This window comes from Atheta coriaria, unplaced genomic scaffold, assembly GCF_025399875.1.
Source record: "Atheta coriaria isolate IRGN ID8LTWV9N9 unplaced genomic scaffold, Caltech_Dcor_3.1 hic_scaffold_47_pilon, whole genome shotgun sequence".
NCBI classification, from domain to species: Eukaryota; Metazoa; Arthropoda; class Insecta; order Coleoptera; family Staphylinidae; genus Dalotia; species Dalotia coriaria.
In genome coordinates, this window is record NW_027045489.1 from 192,129 (window position 1) to 207,591 (window position 15,463).

General features: G+C 44.6%; 2 protein-coding genes across 4 annotated transcripts in view; one reads left to right on the forward strand and one right to left on the reverse strand.

Moving 5' to 3' along the window:
* Nucleotides 1–1,913: 1,913 nt before the first annotated feature.
* On the reverse strand, nucleotides 1,914–10,332 carry LOC135802725 (zinc finger protein 556-like). 2 transcript variants are annotated; one of them, XM_065316340.1, is made up of 3 exons: nucleotides 9,553–10,332; nucleotides 5,578–6,503; nucleotides 1,914–5,516 (listed from the first exon to the last, which is right to left on the reverse strand). In XM_065316340.1, the coding sequence occupies exons 1-3, from the start codon at nucleotides 9,710–9,712 to the stop codon at nucleotides 4,929–4,931; spliced, it is 1,674 nt and encodes a 557-aa protein (XP_065172412.1). In that variant the 5' UTR covers nucleotides 9,713–10,332; the 3' UTR covers nucleotides 1,914–4,928. The 2 variants fall into 2 exon arrangements, with proteins under 2 accessions (XP_065172412.1, XP_065172413.1); XM_065316341.1 differs by lacking the exon at nucleotides 9,553–10,332 and adding an exon at nucleotides 6,579–6,653.
* A 3,997-nt stretch (nucleotides 10,333–14,329) lies between these two features.
* Nucleotides 14,330–15,463, forward strand: part of scrt (scratch) — a 51,145-nt gene continuing 50,011 nt past the window's right edge. For both annotated transcript variants that reach the window (XR_010550604.1, XM_065316318.1), the window contains exon 1: nucleotides 14,330–14,843. Coding sequence is in view for 1 of the 2 variants with exons in the window: in XM_065316318.1 (XP_065172390.1) it covers nucleotides 14,585–14,843 (259 nt within the window). In the remaining variant the exon portion in view is untranslated. The remainder of the gene's footprint in view (nucleotides 14,844–15,463) is intronic.

Genomic DNA, 15,463 nt, shown 5'->3' on the forward strand with positions numbered 1-15,463 from the left:
GCGCGAATTAATAGATGGATGCAAATTTATCTACGCGCATCCGCAAATAATTTCGAATATGGGCGGCTCGCGGTCGGGATATTGCGCGTTATATAGGCTGAGAAACAAAAAGTATTGGAATTTGATGGGTTGCAAGCCCTCGGCCCATCTGCAGGGGGTAGTTTATATGTACAAATGAATTTTCATACAGTATCCTCACCAAAATCTGCTAAAAATGTAAAAAAATGTTTTTCCTCATTTCGAAGCAGCTTAAAATTAAAATGATCCAACTAACCCTAAATAAACATTTGTGTTGCACTTTATACTGAGCTTAGGTTAAGTTGGATTAAGTTTTTTGCAAGTTTTTCGGGCGTGCAGTGTGTGAGTGTGTACGGAACGCATCGTGGTGGTTTTCGGGGTGCCCGGATTTGCGATACGGGCCCTTGAATTCTCAAACAAAATTGCATGTCGTATAGATGTGGGCTATTTCGGGGATTTATAGTGATAGCGTTTTCGAGCTAAAGCCGCAATCGGATTCGGTTCGACCTTACTATATTTCGAGACGCAGCAGCAGTAACAGCAGCAGTGGCGGCGGCAGCTAAGCCGCCCCCCGTTCTCGACAGCGCTCGCTATCGCACTTTACGCAAATGAAATCGGGCTAAAAGTAAGAGATAAAATGCGGAAGCCGCACATTAATTATTTTCAATCCATTTTCAACTGGGCCGCGGGGCTAATCTTTTACTTTTGTCGTTGACCTTTATCCACGAAATATGCTCTCTTTCTTTTTAAATCTCAATTAGGTTGTTATATTTTTTTATATTTGCAAAGTTAACATTAAAATTATGGTGCTATCAATTACTCATTTGTCATCATACAAACTTCCTCTCATTTTCTCTTCTTTAATAGTTTCGTACAGTGTACAATTTGCCGAGTTTCTATTATTGATTACAAACCGCGATACCACGAGTCGAGAATGACATTCGCTTGCATTTTATTGATGTTCTACATCCGTTTAATTTGCACTAGTAAGTTATTTGTGGGGTAATTTAGTGTAATATATCTCGACTTAGCGTGCACCTTTAATTTTCCTCGAATTTGTCGACGATAATTATGATTAATACAGGTTTTTGTCTGCAATTGAATTAAACACAACAGTTATGTTTGTGACAAGTGTAGCAAAAAAAATCTTAGCAAGTGAAAACAACTAAAATTACGAAGTTGTGAATTTTCGCAATTTGTAATTGTCGAAATTGTAATTACAAGTTGTACAATAGAAGGAGTCATTTGTTTTGCTCAGACTTTAAAGAAAATTGCGCTGTAATGAAATTTAACGCTTATTTAACATTTTCGCAAGTAGATTGAACTAGAAATAACAAGAAACACTTTACCGACTGACCCCTAGTTACCAAATCTTTTTGTACTCACTTTGCGCTCGGTGTGGCTTCGTTTTCCCCTCGTCGATTGTGGTAAACTTGGCAGGATTGCGTGTCGGGCTTGTTGGTGTGTGTGTGCCGATAACGCGCGATAGACCTTTATCTGTCGGATCGAGTGCGAGTCCGTTGAGGAAACTCGCACGTGGATTGACTCCAAGTCGGTTTCGCCGCAGCGTCGAGAGTTGCCTAGCTGCAACCGACACCCGAGCGAAATCATTCGATTGCGGGCACGTCTCAGCGGGTGATCTTCTGATTTCGAATGCCGAGATGCCGAACAATTCTTATTGTTTTAATATCTTCGGGGAATCGCTACACTTTTTTGAGCTGCGCGGGTCACTTGTGGGACTCGTGGAAAATTTAATATTTTACACTTGACAATACTCCAAAAAATTACAATCACCAAGATAGATATTATACTTACTTATTTTCACGCCAGATGGCATCAGTATTATCTAACCTGAAATTTTTAGGTTAAATTTATTCAAAGAAAAATGAGGTTGATCAGATTAAAAATATGTTTATTGCTTTTCGGGGCTAAAAGGTGATTAATAATATTAATAATCACATAAGAATGACAATTTAAAAATATCATCATGGTATAATACGTATGTATAATATATGCTCTCTAAACTTTTAAAATACATGCATACGCTATATTCACTTTTAAATAAGTCTAGCATCTATGAATTCTGTTTCTGTCGTTAAACGCCTAGAAATGGTACGGTCGCAGAATAAGTTCATCAACTATTATGGGTACGCGCGAATATCGAAAAACGAATAAAAACACAATGCATATATTCTCCCATTCAGGCAAAATCCCACTCCGCATCCTTTTGCACATTGCTTGCCGGCTTGTTTGTCAACATGTTTGCTCTCCGTTGTCGTCGGCCATTTAATCGCCCTTTTAATATTATTGCTATGCTCGGAAATGTTTCGTTTGCCTTGGCGATATTTGCTCGGTTACACATTTGTTTCTTTTTTATCTTCTTCTCTGGCTTTTACTTTTGCTGTAGTCGTAGCCGTGGCGCATATTTAAGTTTCGCTTTCGTTTCGCTGATCGATTAAACAATAAAGCTTCTTTAAAGGACCTCGCGCGTCTATATAGCCTGTTGCTTACAAGCTCTGGTCGCCTAATATGTCGAAATGTCGAAAAATGTAGAGAAGTGAAATCGCTAATCGTCTAAAATGCTTATTTCGTTTTATTTCATCCTCGTTTAGCTTTAAATATGTGAGTGAAGTGTTGTTTTCTTGTTTTGCTTGCGTTACTTTTACTTTATCATATCCTTGCTTAGTAATATTAGTTTTATAAATATTTTTGGTGTATATTATTAAGGCTGCGACTAGTTTTTATTTTTTATTAATTAATTTTACCATTTTTTGTGTGTTGCCATTCGTTATCCCGCCTTCTTGCCTCAGGTCCTCGAAAATGTTGAAGTAATATCGAAAAGCTTCTTTCTCCGCACATTTGTTGCTACAAAAATTGTCGAAAACAAGACTATATCTTCTTATCAATTAGTTTTACTGTGTGGTTCTCACAAGGTATTGCTTCAATTTTACATATGCGCTTGCAACTATTTCAGCGTGCATTGTTTCTCTAATTCTCTGGATTAAATCGTAATTATTTTAGGAGTTTCAAAAATTTCTTCTAATTTAAAAAAGAAATCATAGAAACGAATGAAATAAAAGATAGCGATGGGGCCTTTTGCATCGCGCATTTCGGGAAATCGCACGTGCTCCCACGTGCCGTCGTAACTGCTGGAAATTTCAATATCGTCGAATCGAAACACAAACGGAACTCAATGGCGAAATCAATGAATTACACACAGTGTTCGCTTTGGCAATCGCGATCGCGAATTACAACACAGAGCGCACAACCGTATTGAAATAAAGATTCGCCGGAAGCACGCAACGTATCGGTGCGCGCGTGTATGCACTTCACTTGGATGCCACCCGCTCTCGCCCACCCTACGCGCCGACATAATCAATACCATCATCATGCGAAACGGTTTCCATTCGAATCGAACGAACGCCTAAGACGTTTTGCTCGTAGTGGTGGTGGTAGTGCGCGAGGTGGTGGCGAACGTGGAGAAAATATTACTTTCCTCGAGCAGCGCGCGAGCGTGTCAAGATGATCGGCTGACCGTTGTTTGATAAAAATTTTATTAAAAAAGAACGTCTGGCATGTGTCAATTTCCTCCCTTGCGCCCAACTTTCAGTGATTCACTTTTCTTCATTTTCTCACATAGAGTATGCATGTCATTTCATTTTGTTCGCATTTTTTTTTTGTTTGGGTCGTTTTGGCTATGGACATCCAGTACTTATATTCAGTTATGTATAAGGTGTATCAAAACATCACACAAATAAATATAGGTTACAAATACCACAGACAGTAGTAATTAGTTTGATTTCACGAAATCCACCCCATTCGGTTCGTAGCGCCATCTCGTAAAACAAAACACGAAACACTTACGCAATATCATTATTTTCATTATTAGTATCCTTAAATGCTTCATTTGCTTAATCTTTGTTTTAAGACTACGGTTAATATTGACTAGGGCTTGTTTAAAACACTCCTCCCTTCACCACTACACACTACACCGTGTGTCTGAGTGTATGTGTGTACGTGTGCATAACCTCATTCCTATGCCATTCCGCTGCATCACTCCACACTTTCGCTAGCTGTTGAGTTTTCAAAATGTTGCAAAAGGTAATTATGCAAATTGGAAATTCATTTAATACGTTACGTGTGTATATGAGTATGAAATTATACTTATATATTTTGTGAACTATAAGACGATCGATAAAAGATCTATGTTTCATTATTATTTTTTTTTTCTTCATTTTTTTTTCTTTCTTTAAATAATCGAATGTCGCGCCGGACGTTCGGTGCAATCAATGATTCGTTGTATAATATTGGCCATTTTTATTTTTTAAGTGTTATCTCTTTTTACTAAATCAATATCAATATTATGCTTCGCTTTCGCTGCGCTTGCGTTTTTTTTTTGTTTATTACTATTCATCACACTATTCACTTGCCTACTCGCTGCGCCTTAACTAAACATATCTCACTAGTAATATCGTTACTTTTGTTGTCGTCTATGAACAAACAGTCTATTGGTCTTTGTGAAAATTGCTGCTGCCTTCGTCGGAACGAAAACCCTTCGCGTCCTATTGTACCTGGTTCGGTGAAAGTCAAAAAGCTCGACGTTTTAAATTCCTCATGCTCCTCCTCTCTTATCTCTGTCACGTTGACTAGGTATATAGATAATAATTTGTGTTTAATAATTTAATAGTTTACGAATTGACTTGACTAAATTTGTATCGAAACAAACTCGGGTTCGTTGCCTAACATTTGTTTTAACCGCACGTCTGTGTGTGTGTGTGTGTAAATGCATTTGTGTGTTGTGTGTATGTCAAATTTACGTACATGTAGTATTTTTAAAGTAAGCGTTTGAAGTCAATATTGCTTTTTATTGCCGATTTTCCTCCTGTCGCGCGACGCGTCCGTCATCAGTGTTAGTTCTCGTCGGCGTCCGACGACAAGATGGCGTCGTCATCATCAGTTCGTGTAGCGCCCGCGTGCGACTGACACGCCGACTCCTGGTGCTTGTTTAGGTACGATTTGAGCGCGAATGTTTTGTTGCAGTTCGGGCAGCTGTAGTTCTTATCCGACGAGTGCGTTTGCATGTGCGCGCGTAGATTACTACGATCCGCGAATGATTTACCGCAGTGCGCGCATCCATAGGGTTTCTCGCCAGTGTGCGAACGTAAATGGCCCTGGAGGAGCCATGGGCGCGAAAATTGTTTACCGCATACGCCGCAACTGTGCGCTAGTTTATGCGTGAGCACATGCATTGCTAGCGCTGGCATGCTGACGTATGCCTTTCCGCAAGTCATGCATTTTTTCGCCATTTGTGAATCCAGACTGCGATGTGTCTGCTTGTGTCGCGAGAGATTACTGGAGGTGGCGTACTGTTTGCCGCACTCTGTACAACGATAACGCGCTTTGGAACGGCTGTTTTTCTCCGGCGGTGGCGACTCGGGAGGTGTCGCTTTGAGCTGGTCATCAGCGTCTTCTTCATCATCAACGACAGCAAAGTATCGCTTTAAAATACAAAAATTAATTTAAATATTTTTAAATTTCGTTAAAAATTTATAAACTCACCGTTTTGGCGTTCTTTTCATGGTCTTCTTCATCACCATCGTGCTCATCTATCGTGGACTGCTCTTCATCAACGCTTTTATTATTGTTTCTGTGATTGCTGTTATTGTTGTTGTTGTTATTATTATTCAGGCGGCGTTTCCGTGCTCCTCCAGCGCTAGCCACACGTCGTTGTCTTTTCTCGCCTCCGAGCGTGACACTATTAGTGGAAGTGATGACACTCTGTTGTCTCGCCTGTGCTGGACTAACAATCACCGTCGCGGCCACCTCGACATCCGTGTCAACATCAACCTCCACATCCACCTCCAACTCGGAGTCATTTGTCTGCGTGCCGGCATTGTGTCCGGCTTGCAGCTGATGTACATGCAGCCCTTCCGGTTCGGGCGACATCGGCAGGATTATAATATCTTCGTTGTGTCCATGCTCCTCAGCGATGCAGATCTGAATGTTGTTCTCTGCATCCGAGGAGCACTCGGATGTTGGCGGTGTAGGCACCGCTGGGACTTGCACCACATAGACTATAGGTGATTGGTACACAAGTTGGTTACCCGCAGCAATAATAGCCATGGGTGCATGAGCAGGTGGTGGTGGTGGTTGTTGGAGCTGAACTTGTGGTTCAGGCGAAAGCGGCCGGTAAGTGTAGGATGGTGATGTTGGTCGTTCTTCTGTGGGTATGTTGTGGTGTATCGTCACTACCCCTGGTGCCTGTAATGGTGGGAGGCTCTGCGATAGCGAGAGGAGATCATGAGCAGCTTCAGTTTCGGCAGCGCTGCGTGTACTGAAGATCGGAATGCCTCCATCATGCTGGGTGATTATTTCTTCCGGGTTTTCGTTTTTTTGGTCCAGGCGATTCGCGGACTCCATGTGGATGGTGATACCTTCCTGGGAACATGATTCCGTATTGTGTTGGTCATACTCATTGGAGTAACCTGTAATCACAAAGAAAAAACACACAAAGCACTTTATTGTTTGAAAAAACGTTTTATGATAATTATAATTATTACACAGTTCAATAACAAGTTCGAAGCAATCACAGGACATGGTTACTGCTGTAGTATTATCTCTAACCTATACCTAGTTGTGTATTATGTGACACTTGTTTGAATCGTAATCACAGCCAGCTGAAATTGATATAGAAAAATTGTTTCCAAGAACTCTCAATCATTGCGCCGATATTAATCGTCTTAGCAAACGCAAGAGTCATTAATTACTCGCGTATTTTCCTGAGAACTTGCGCATCCGTTAACCGCATCCCGCATGATTGATTTTTGCTGCTCGTTATCACCATTTGTTACCGGGTGCAAAGACGCGCTTATATTGATTGCGGAATGAAGAGTGAATTTAACCTCCCCCCGCGGCAGGTGTTTGTTCTAGATTGTGTGATTGGGGCCACTTGGCGTTTCCGCCGCCGCGCCGAAAACTTCTTTTATCTCCGCTCCACTCGAACGGATTCGCACGGCGTGCGCTGCCTCAAAAAGGGGATTTTCTGCGAGTCCGCGCGAGCGCTGCGGACGACGTCGAGTGCTTTCTTGGAAAGCGGCGCACGTAATGCCCGAAACTGAAAGCCGCTTTGAGAGTGTTTGTTCTAGCGTAATATTGCATCCTACGGCTCTGCCGCCGCCACCGAGAGATCTTGTTGCGAATGCAAAGCTGTCAGTGTGCGCCGCGCCCGCGAATTCAACTAGCAGTCTATATCGTTTACGTTTCCTGCGCATTAGGAAACGTTTTCAAAGATATCAATACAGTACCTTTCCATAAATGACTAAATTTTAAATTTTCCACATAAAACATAGACACAATGTAAAAAAATATGAAATTAAATATTAAATCTAGAGATGATGTATATATTAATAATTTTCTAAATATTCTTTTGTGACATTTGGTAGGGTGAAGTTTGATGACTTCACCCCCTTGTTGGCGTCGCGTAATCCCCGCGTTTGCTTGATGTATTCGCGTATTCGCGTTCGGATGCATGCTCGCTTGGGTCGCTCACGGCGCGCATTCGTCTCGTCGCCATCCCTCTCGGCGCGCCCCGCCACTGCCGCCGCCACCACTTCACATCCGCCCGGCGGCCATGTTGGGCGAACAAGTAGCGCGCAACAAGTAGCAAGCCCCACTTTATCTCATTATTAATTTAGTTTTACGCATAAATACGAAGGGCGAAATTGTCGAGGACGCTCGTCGCGAAGCGACTTGAACTTTTCGAACTCTCCGACAAATCCTATCGTCGTCGCCTTTATTTATGGAAGCTACGTACAACTGAGAAACTAAATTTCAAGAGCAATATCTCCTTAAATAAATAAAATATATTTCTTACTTAGTTTTTTCTTTATTTCTACGCTTTCTAATATAATAAATGACATCGTTTTGTTTGGACGTGCGATAATAAACATAATGAGTTGTCGCATGTCGCATGTCCCATCGTCGACGCACAAATGGCGAACGTGCGGTAAGTGGTTTTATCAAATTAGATTATTTATTCCCGCTGGGCAAAGAACCGAGCCACCAATGAAAAAAAAAGGGAAGAAAAAACACCTCCAACAGTAGCACACAGACGCCGTTAGCGACGCGCTCACACTTAGTTACGTTCGTTTTCTTCGCGCGTTTACGCCGTCGACTTCGTTTGCCACATTTATTATATTACGCGGATCTGTTATCTCTATCCCGTTGCGGTGGCAACAGAAGCGAGCGAATAAAGATAAGAAGTCGACGAGAGCGCCACCCAGCAACGTAACAAGATAATGTAACACGTGTGAGGACGCTCGTTAAATTTGTACTTCAGATGAAATATATTTCTATATAAAGTTTTCTAAACTTAACGAAACTTTCAACAAAGATTTAACTCGACAAAAGCTCGGAAACTTTATTATTAGTTTGTTGCTTTGTTTGTCAACATGTCAACTTGTAAACTCAATACTAGATAATATATAAATATCGACTAATCTTTTTCGTACGGCTTCCTCGAAGCCGCTTCTCTGAAACCTTTGAAAGGAAAATATTCCACTAGGATACACATCCTGTTTGTTTTACATGTTACATGCGATACGTGTGCTTGAAACTGGCGTATAAAAACTTCATATGCGTGTTTCGTGATGCGCTACACTTGTTTACATTTTTTATATTGCACGCACATGTGGAGGAGCCGGGCAACAAACATTTTACTACCTCGTAAAAAAATTCTTGTATAAAAGTTTTCCGTATATTTTACAGCGTTTAAATCTAAATAATATAGATTGATATAGGGAGAATTTATTATTTAATAAAAGCAATTATAAAACACATGTTGGTTTCCTACGTCTTCAATTCCCCGAAGGTTGTTGCTTGCGACTTGAAAGAAAATATTAATTACGGTTATTGACGCGAAAGTGGAATTTCTACTTGTTGTACCCTTATATAGGTATAATATGGAATAGGTACTTGTTGGTGCAAGCCGGGGCGCGCGATCGATAACTGTAGCAATTGTACGAGTATTGTTTTGCATTTTTTAAGCGCCGCGGCGCCAAATTGAGATGGCGCCAACAGAATTATTACGTTTTAATGTTATTCCGATGATAGCTAGGCGGCGTATTGTTGCGAGGGTTGCAGTCTGATGTTAGTCGCATCGATTTGTAATTAGCGAGCGCGCGGCGCGCGTTAATTCAACACGCGCACGCCGCCGAGAGCATTGACTAGCAAATTATATGTTTGCTTTATCGTCGTTAGTCGAGCAGGCGTAAATCTACACCTGGGGTTGGGGTGGTTTTACATAAAAAGTAATTTATTACCTGGCTACAAAATAAATAGCGTCGTTATTAATTGCTGGCAAATTTGTGACATGATTGTTTCGCAGATTGTGTAAACAGCGAAATTGCAAACTCATTGTAAAGTTCATTCCGATAATTAAATGTTTGATTAGCTGTAGCTGGCTGCGAGACCATTATTAGTGAGTGGAATTTATGTCAATATTGATTGTGCATGATAAGTTCAGGCTATACTTACTCAATCTGTTCGTCAGCGGGGTGTAGTAGGGCGGCGCGACGCAGGCCTCCGTAGGGCTTTCGGGCGCCGCGGCGCCGGCACCAGGAGCTAGCGCATCACTCCAGCAGTCGCGTTGATACTTGTTGCTGCTTTGTTTCTTTACCATATAACACCGCGGCATTTTTTATATTTTATCTTTTTCGTTTACAATCGCACTGTTTGTGTGCACTCTTGCGAATTGGCTTTGAGGAGTTATTATAGCTGCTGCTGCTGTGCGATTAGCCTGCGAGGACGAAGAATGTCTGCAGGTGGTTGTCGCATAGATGGTGGAACAAGTGGTGAGTGACGGGAATAGAGGTGGGTCCAAGCAACAAGTAGCAGCGAGCGGTGAGCGGGCGGGCGGGCGGTCGGTCGGCGATACACAGGAAGGCAGCCCGGGGCCGGTTCAGCCAACAGGTAACAATCTCCTGGCGGCGGCGACAACGCCAACGGCGCGACGGCAGTGCGACATCTTCGCCGACGCGCTGGGCCGGCTGCGGCAGCGGCGCTCACACTCACGCACACACGCACACACTGCGACAACAACGGACGACAACGACGACGCACACGCGGGGAACACTTTCGCTGGACGGTTTTGGGGTTGCACTCGCACACAGATTTCTGAGTGTCTTGTCTTCTGGCGTGTGGTTTTTGTGTATGTGTGTTGTTTGGTTACGCGTTGCAGCAGCGCGGCCTGCTAATAATCGCCGTCATTCTCAATGTCACTGGGCGCGCGGCGAACTCGAGGCGCACCACTCCCTAGCTGCGAGTGCTTGCGACGCGACGCTCGCCGCGCGCGGGCGGGCGGCGGCGACGCCGGAGCGGCGCCCGCGCATGCGCGCACACGCCGCGTGGCCTACACAATCGATCCGTTACCGACACCTGTTACCGACGACCGACTCTCCTGCACACATCGATTCCGCATCCTGCTACTGCTGGCTCCCGCCTCAGAGTAAACACGCGCAAATGAAAATCATAACAAACATGACGCTTCATCATTGAGATCGAGTCGGTATCACGTCACAAATTCACCTATCTTTACATTCATCCTCCATTTGTTTTTATGACAAACAAATTTCCACACATTTTTGCTTTTTATTGATCTAGTGCATAAAAATATCAACAGATTTTATTTTTGTTCGAAATAGTGGTGATAGTGGGCGATAGTGGCGCTAACTACATCATTACCGACATGAACCCACTAGGAAAAGAGAGTGTGGAGGGTTTGCAATAACGACGCCAAGCATGCGATAACCGCGACCTCGTGGGCCGCGACTACACAACAAGTCGTTGGGAGAACGCACCCCGAGGCTGTTTCACCACTGGTGTACATTTTTAACGTGCGCCCCCCCCAAACACCGCAAAACATCAGAATAATTCATGAAATTCAACGCGGCGAATAAAACATTCACACAATTCCACCAATACGCAATTCAAATTTGATAAAATTGAGCCAAATTGGATCTACATCCTGAACTAGTGTTCGCATTTGTGTCGCACTTGCTATTATCGTCGAATTGCGGTTTTGTAAATCAGGACAATATTGCTCCTATGCTCCTAGAGCCGTAACACTTAGCGCTCGGTCCGTAAGGATTTGATTTCATGCATGCATAGGCACACGAACACAAACAATGCGGGCGCCCTGCCAAAGGTGGAGCATGCACACGCTGCCGCCACCGCCGCGCGCGCGCCGCCGGTTCCGGTCATGATCTAATTTCGAAAACACGCAAACGTCGCGGAACGCAATTCGCCGCACCGGCGTCGGCGCCTCCGCCTTGTGTGTATGCAAATTACGACCAACACTAATCATCGTCATTACAGCCCTCCCAACGATTGTGCATCGTTAATTGCGCCCAACTACAACAAATGTACTCGACTTAATTTATTACCGCTGAGAGAAATTCGCCCAAATATTTAACATATTTATATTAAATACACAAGCGGTGGTAAAATGAAATGAATCAGGTATTCATTATCATGAATTTTAATACGGACGCCATCCTGAATGTTTAACATCGAAGCAGTCCGTTTTCATTTGCACTGTGACGGATTAATATTTTGCGATATAGTTATAATTGGATTGCGCGGCGCGATTCCGGGCTCGGCCCGTCGGAGATGTTATGCTAATTCGATAAAGTTAATATGGGACGGTGAGGTGCAAATTGAATTAGCGGCTGATGTATAAGAGATATGCGTGGCGGGCGCGGATCTTCCGGCTACTAGCCGCGCCATTGCTACTATTTAATTTCGAATCTGAATTTGCCAGACACGCAGACACTAACAGGCTGTCTCACTAGACTATTAACTATTGTAACAGCTAGGTTCGGGTCTAATTTGGATGAATTGGACGTAGAACATTGTTTCTATTATATTTACAAATGAAAATTGTCACAATATTGAATTTTAATAATAAAATATTGTTTTTATAGTTAGACCAAACTTGGGGATAAGACATGAAAAACATTGTTCTCTATTAAATATTGTCAATAAATTATCAATTTTTCAAGTTGAAAATATGTTTTTTAATGTTTTTAAAAATAAATACCAAAAAGTGACTTTTTCGGTAATTTCGTGTTTATATATATTTAATGCTACGTGTCGCATGCATGTACCATCGTTAGATGCGAGATTAAAGGGCATAACTAAGATATGCACTTACGATAAAATCAAACGAACGCTTCGACGCCACGAGCCGGCCACGTACGACCGAAACAGCCCCGAAACGCATAAATTATGCGCGGAGAGCACGATCGCCTGTAGCATGTTCGTATTTATTGAATAAATGAATGGGTACGGTAGTCCGGGAGCCCTTTTGGGGTGCGCACACACGCGAAACCCCTTGCAACAATCTACAATGTACACCGCTCGGCTGCACCAACAACGCACCAGTTATTTCTCGTCGTGTTCGCTTTTTTTCTGATTCCGGGGTCGTGCCGCACACACGCTTCTTTTCCTTTTTCGGTGGCCGCGGCGCGCGTCGAGCAGCGGATGCATGTTGCATATACAGTGGCCGTGCGTCACGGGGTTGTGTGTGCATGACTAAAAAGCGAGCGAAGGGACCATCTGCCCCACCGCGCATCGCATAAAAGCGGCTTATCCCGAAAAGTCAGGTAGCATATAGCACGCGCTTACTACGGGCACGTGGACGCGACAATAAAATAACAAATAACAATGCGCGTGAAATGGGAGTAGCGGTTTTTCAACTATAAAAAAACGAACGTAACAATGCTTTTGACATATTGTGTGCAAGCAGCACACATACAATCAGTTACGCACGACATTCCCTTCGACGCGTAAATTCCGAATTACTTTTTGTTTCGCCCGCGCGCGCGTTGGAAAACAAATAAAACACTGAAACTGCTTTCTTCGCGTTTGTTTTAAGAGCGCAATTAAAGCGTCCTTCACGTGCGGCGAATGAAGATGAAAAAGGAGGGCGCCTCGTGTGATTCCTCGTTTTTTTTTCCTCCTGCGTTGCTTTTCCTTCCAAGACATTATCTCACCAACGACGGGGGTGAGCTCGCGCGCGCGCAAGCTAAGACTTGATTACATGCTTATCTCTTGGTTTAAAATGGAAATCTCTTCGTGACCTGTTACGCGGGCTCCCGGGGCGCGAGGAAATCCAACTTAATGCGGTGAGTTACATTCGGTTCGAAGACGCCACCGCCGACGCACTCGAACGTATTCGTGTATCTATTACCATTGATAATTAAGTATGGGGGTTTAAATAAACCAAAGTCGCGAGACGCGCAAGTCGCAAAGTCTGCGACCGGGGTTAATTTGTATGCAAAGTCGGCGCTCTATTGCAGATAGCGTGCACGCGCGCACGTAGGTCTTATCGTCGCGTCGGCTGCGGATTCACCACCCCCGAGGGTGGTGTGAGCGTGGGGCGCACGCATCGCGACGCTGCAGATAACTTGTTATCGTGTTATCTTGTGTGCATGTATGTAGACAACCCTTCATTTCGTATGCGTGATGCATTCACCCACATTGTACTTTATACAGTGTGTTATACGATCTGCGGACATGGTGTATGTAGTTTTTGCGCTCCTGTTTGTAATACATATTCCTCCGCATCTGGACGGATCAACAGATGGGGAAAGCAACAATCTTTCAAGGGAGGGTTGTGCGCGCCGCGTGCATGTAAACCGTCCGGCTGTGTGCCCAGCACCCCGTAGGTAAATAGCGAACGAATGAAGTGGCGCAAACACGCAAAAATGTTTTTCATTAAAGTTACGCCTCGCATGCGGGCGTAAATAGCAAATAAAAACGTAATTAACACCTCGGCGGAAGAAACCTTTTTAGATGAGTTTTTTTTCGTGTTTTTTCATTATGCGAAGGAAAAAAGATCTGAATGAGTAAGGTTTGCGTATCGATGGCATTAGGCCGGTATTGGTTTAGAGGTGGATGAAACGTGATCCTAATATGTCGTCGAACGTGGACGTCCGGCTCGAACTCGGAAGTGGATTTCCTCGGTCGGCGCGCGGATCGGGCAGGTGGTTGCAGCGCGAAGGTGCCGCATGACGTGTCTCCGGGAGGCGGTGGTGGTGGCGGCGGGTGCGCGCGGCCGAAATCGGAGCCGGGCGGCTCTGCGGCACGCGCCTCGCCGTCCGGCCACGTGTTGGGTGAGGTCTCTGCAGGCGGGCACAAATCGATGCGCGGCGCATTCTCGCACCGCGCGCGCTCAACCCCCACCAGCCGCTATCAATGGCACTATAAAAGCGGCACGAGGGTCGCGCGTACCCTTCAAACGCTACGAGGGGTTCGTTTAGTTTAGTTTCGTTCAGTTTTCGCTCTTCTCTTCTCCTGTTCTCTTTTCTCTTGGTACAACAAACAAAATAAAAATACAACGAAACCATCAACAACAAATCGCGATCAACACACACTACGCGTTTATATGTGCTCTCACATGTGGTGCGCGCATCGACGGTGCGAGCGTCTGCCAGTGTCGTCGCCGTCGCCAGCGGGCGTCGTGAATTGTGCGCGCAGCGTGCGATAACACGCCAACGCCGCCAGGATGCCGCGCTGCCTGATGGCGAAGAAGTGGAAGGCGTACCCGTGGCCAGAGCGGCCCAACGAGGCGCCCGCTGCTTCTACCACCACGACGGCAACTGCACCAGCTGCAGCAACCACGCAGGATGAGGACGACGAGGAGATTGATGTCGTCGGCGACGCTACGCCGAACGCGTGCTGGGCACCTTCCAGTCCTACGGCTGGCGCGACTGCACCCAGTCCGCCGCCGACGTCGCCGCACGGAACCACTCTCTTATACAATGGTGAGTGTTTCACGGCCTCAAAACAATCGATACAAGCGAACGCGACGAGCATTTAAAAAAGTAACCCTTCGCTGCAGCAGCAGGTTAAATATTCATCCGGTTTGCCGCCGTCCGTATTAACAATTGATGCAGTGCCGGAACGACGCGACGAGTTGAATAATAATCGCAGAATGTTTGGGACGTTTTGCCCCGATCGGGGAATTCACTTGGCCAGTCGATTCCGGCTGCATTAGCAATACGCGCCCGCGGTGGGGAATGAATATGTTAATAGGGTTTCGGGACGCAGCGGGCTGGCGACGCTCGTAAACCCATCCATCGCTTGTGCACCTTATTCGGTTCCGGGGTAAAATGCCGCCGACAACATCTGGATCACTGGATCCTTTTAATTAAAACCCGGAATGACTAGACCCATGCCGACCGGCGACTAGATAGCGGTGACAGCTGCTCTAGAAACACACTTTGCTTGCATTTTCATAAGCGGATCATCAACAATTAGCAATTGAGGAACAGCGGCGTGCTTTTCGGAAATTTTAGTGTTGTAGACTTTGGTAGTTGGCTAGTTAGGTTAGAATTTAGTTTGGAGAGCCAATTGGATTTGTAGCAACAACCCGATTACCCTT